The sequence below is a fragment of the Chanos chanos genome, chromosome 1, assembly GCF_902362185.1.
Source record: "Chanos chanos chromosome 1, fChaCha1.1, whole genome shotgun sequence".
Lineage (NCBI taxonomy): Eukaryota > Metazoa > Chordata > Actinopteri > Gonorynchiformes > Chanidae > Chanos > Chanos chanos.
In genome coordinates, this window is record NC_044495.1 from 57,498,794 (window position 1) to 57,502,569 (window position 3,776).

Consider the following 3,776-nt stretch of genomic DNA (forward strand, 5'->3'; position numbering starts at 1 on the left):
TCACATTTATCCCACTGCATTGTGTGTGTCTCCATTATCTCCAGGGCTGGATCCCAAAGACAGTCATTAATCGGGTGTTGTCTCAGACTCAGATGGATTTTGCAAACCATCTTCGACACAGGATGGCAGCCAACACCGGCCTCCAGGAAGCTGTAGCATGCTGACACAATGACGGCCAATCAGCTTTCAGTATTTAGGCCTAAGCCAATGGCAAACTGTAATCAGGGATAAAGCACCGCCCACTTCACAATTGCTACGACCTTGGACAACGCACAGTCAAAACGATTGCATCAAAGTTTATTCACCGCATTTCACTTTAGTCTGTGACTCACCGATGCTTGTATTATTTTCCCACACTGAACTTTTCTGACTGAACACAATTACCATTCCTTGTTCACTGATAGTTGGACTATGAAGATACAAAGTTAAAAAAAAAAACTCTCTAATAATATAAACCATCACATTTTCCTCAGTGCACATTTTATAGTTATTTCTTTGCCCAGTCGGGTGTGTTAAGAGTTTAAATCTCAAATTATTTATCACCCTTACTGATGTAAAACATCACCTCTGACCTCATTATTTTACTCTTTAACTGTCCATCATACTGTACTTTAATCCCTTATTTGTAAAGTAAAGAAAAAATATTTATTGTAAGTTTATATCTTTGCATCAACCTGAATGACGATACCTGCTAAATGAACAAACAATAAAACAAAATTACAATTCAGTCCATGTTGTCTTTTGTGTAAGTGACATAATACTTTTATGCATTTTTAATGTGACTGTCTATTGGATGCATAAGTCATACTGTCTGGAATAGATTAAAGAGACAAGTTGAGGTTTTGTGTGATATTTTGATAAAAGAGCTTAATTCTGTGATAGAATGTGAAAACAGCACATTCGCTGGCAGACAAAGACGTGCTGTTGGAAACCCGACAAAATAATCGTCATTATTCATTCCGCTTCAGTAAGTCAAACTGTTGAAGATTCTAATATATCTAAACGGGGAAGATCTCATGAACAACATACTGCTTAAATTATCTTTCTTACATATTTTGTAATCATTGACACAAACGTTTGAGTAAAGTAAACCAGGAGGGGAACTCGGGTCAATTTTTTAGTTGCAAACCCAAGTCCATAAAAATGTCTGTGCGTCTGGAGTAGATTAATGTGCTTTTGCCAAAGCAAGCAGGTGTTTGGCCATTCACATGTGTGCTGAGAACTTCACAACTCGTTGAAGGACAGAGAGGGCCAACATTACATAGGGCAGGAAATGAGGTAAGCGCCGATACACTGGCCAGAGGAAGGCCGCCCCTCCGCATTTTAATGTCTGCCACATTTTCCTTTCAGCTATCTGATATTTCCAAAAAAAAAAAGACTTCCTTTAACCAATATTCCAGCAAATTACTGGTCAAACTTCCAGTTTCAGCATCTGAAGTTTCAGTTCATTACTGAAAACCAGTCCAGGCTTTCTTTCTTTCTTTCTTTCTTTATTTATTTAAAAAAGCACATACTTTAATCTATACAAAGCTTTTGAAAATAGTTTCCTGGCTTACATATGCTTTTCCATTAAGTGTTTTGATGAAACACTTTCCTATTTGGAGAGTGTGGTGAGCATGCTATTAAGCAAGAGAATCTGAGACAACGTGATTCCATTATATAAACAATAAGCAGTCTTTCTTGCTAATTACCATTTTAAAAAAAACTCTTGAAAAAAAAAAAATCAAAAATCAGGTACCAGAATTGATGGTAGTTAACAGGGAGCCCATCACTGTTTAATTTTGCTCTCTGTCTTTTTTTTTTTTTTCCTGCTTTCCTCCCTGTGGCACTAAGGGTGCTGGCCAACCCATAATTTGGGGGCGGGGGGGTCCATCAGGGCACTGAGTCACCTTTTAGCCACCCACAAACTCTTAACCGCAACTCATATTTGTAATGAAGTTAGTTCAGTGCTGCATAGCCAGTACTAGATTGCGCAATTATGAAGATTTACGGTTAACTACGTTCTGTGGTCAATGTGATCTGTCCTGGGAGGTCTGCAAAATGCCAAGGGCCTGAGTGAAGCAGGAAAAAAGTAATTAAAGAGCCCATAATTTGAACGGTGAACCTGCCCTACTGTTACAATGGCGTTCTATTCTTCATTTATGCATATAGTTTGTCCGTCAAAACCACTGTACTGAAATACGACAAATGAGAGATGAACTTACTTCTAGTTGGAAGCAGCAGATAATTTTTCTCCAGCCTTTTAGCCGTTGCTGTTACCCAAACTCCAATGTGTTTATACATTAAACAAACCCATGTTAGCAAACTGATATGAACTTATATAATTCAAATATAATTTATTATTCAAAACCAGACCACACCAGCTGGCATTTACCCAACATTATCAGAGAGCAAATAGCCCCTGATAATTAGAAACTCACGGACTGCATGGCTGGCCAGAGGTGGACCATCTATCACCTCCAGTGTTCAGCCTGGACAACTGAACGTCAACATATTTCGGATTTGCATTATCATCAATTATCTCCTCTTCTGTATTGTATGTGGCACAAACAAACTAAGTGAGAAAAATAAACTATTATTATTTCTGACATCTTAAAAGAATGTATGTTTAAGCAGTCGTGTCATCTCTGATCAAACCATCAGACGCGGTCTTTGTTTATTTATTTAATTAATTTTAACCACAACTTTCCTATTATTGAAAGTAACCGTTTGACAAGGCACACGAGCCAAACTCTCAGCCCGATAGTGGAGCAACACTGCTACTCTCGGTTGTCGAGAGAACGACTTCTACGGAAGTGTATTTTCAGTATGAGACTTCACCGGAAATGTCGATCTCATCTAAAAACTACAATTCCCACTAGGCATTCGAATCACTGTAACTGTGGACGGGGGGAAGGGAAGACGAGATTGGAGGGAGAGAAATTGAGGTAAAATATTTTAACCGATATTTTTATTACGAAATTGTTTGCAGATATGTATACAATTCCGAACAAAAGAAAAATATTCTGTCGTGGTGATGCTTTCAAGTGCGACAGCAAAGCCTTATAGACAATTTGTAAAGGAAGACGAATTGCAACCTAGTTTTCGAGTATACAAAAAGATTTATCTGCTAGCTTTGCTAAATAGGTAGCGACTGGCAATCTGTGGCAATGTTGCTTAAAATCATTTATTGCTGATTTCTGTGTTAAATTACAGTTGTAAAAGTGTATTTTTATCTGTTGTTGACTTGTAGGCTTATGTTTAAATCGAGAAACAACTATCCTAGAGATACGCTGGGATTTTGAGCGGAATAACTGTATAGTTGTCCGTATAAACTAACTTAATTAACTGGAAGTAAGATATTGTTATGTAGCTAACTGGCCTGGTGACGGAAGCGATTTTAACTTTAACGCCACAATAGACTAATTCTGTTCGATTAAGCTTATCGAACATCTGAGCAATTAAAGACCCATTAATGAGAATGATATGTTGTGGGGCAGTGATGTTGACAGTATGCGTTACTAAAGTATCTGTAACGTTACACTACAAATTTACAAATGTGTGCTGGTACATGGTAAGCATTTGCGGAGAACAATATGATTTAAGCAGTTTTGTTTGTTGCCTAGAACAAGAGCTAGCGGTATTCAGTCGACCGCTTTGCAGGTTGTTGGCAGTCTTATTGATTGATAACTTACGTATGCAAGGTAGAAAACTGACTGCATCGCTAAGATAATAAAGTTGTCAATATTGTTTTGTTTGAGCTTCGGCGTTGAATGTCAAGTTAACCCAGATTTTGA

General features: G+C 37.8%; 1 protein-coding gene across 1 annotated transcript in view; it reads left to right on the forward strand.

Moving 5' to 3' along the window:
* The window catches only part of star (steroidogenic acute regulatory protein), a 3,571-nt gene extending 2,889 nt beyond the window's left edge, over positions 1-682 (forward strand). Inside the window, exon 7 of the mRNA XM_030774957.1 lies at positions 45-682. Within this exon, the coding sequence (XP_030630817.1) occupies positions 45-164 (120 nt within the window). The 3' untranslated portion in view covers positions 165-682. The remainder of the gene's footprint in view (positions 1-44) is intronic.
* Positions 683-3,776: the final 3,094 nt, after the last annotated feature.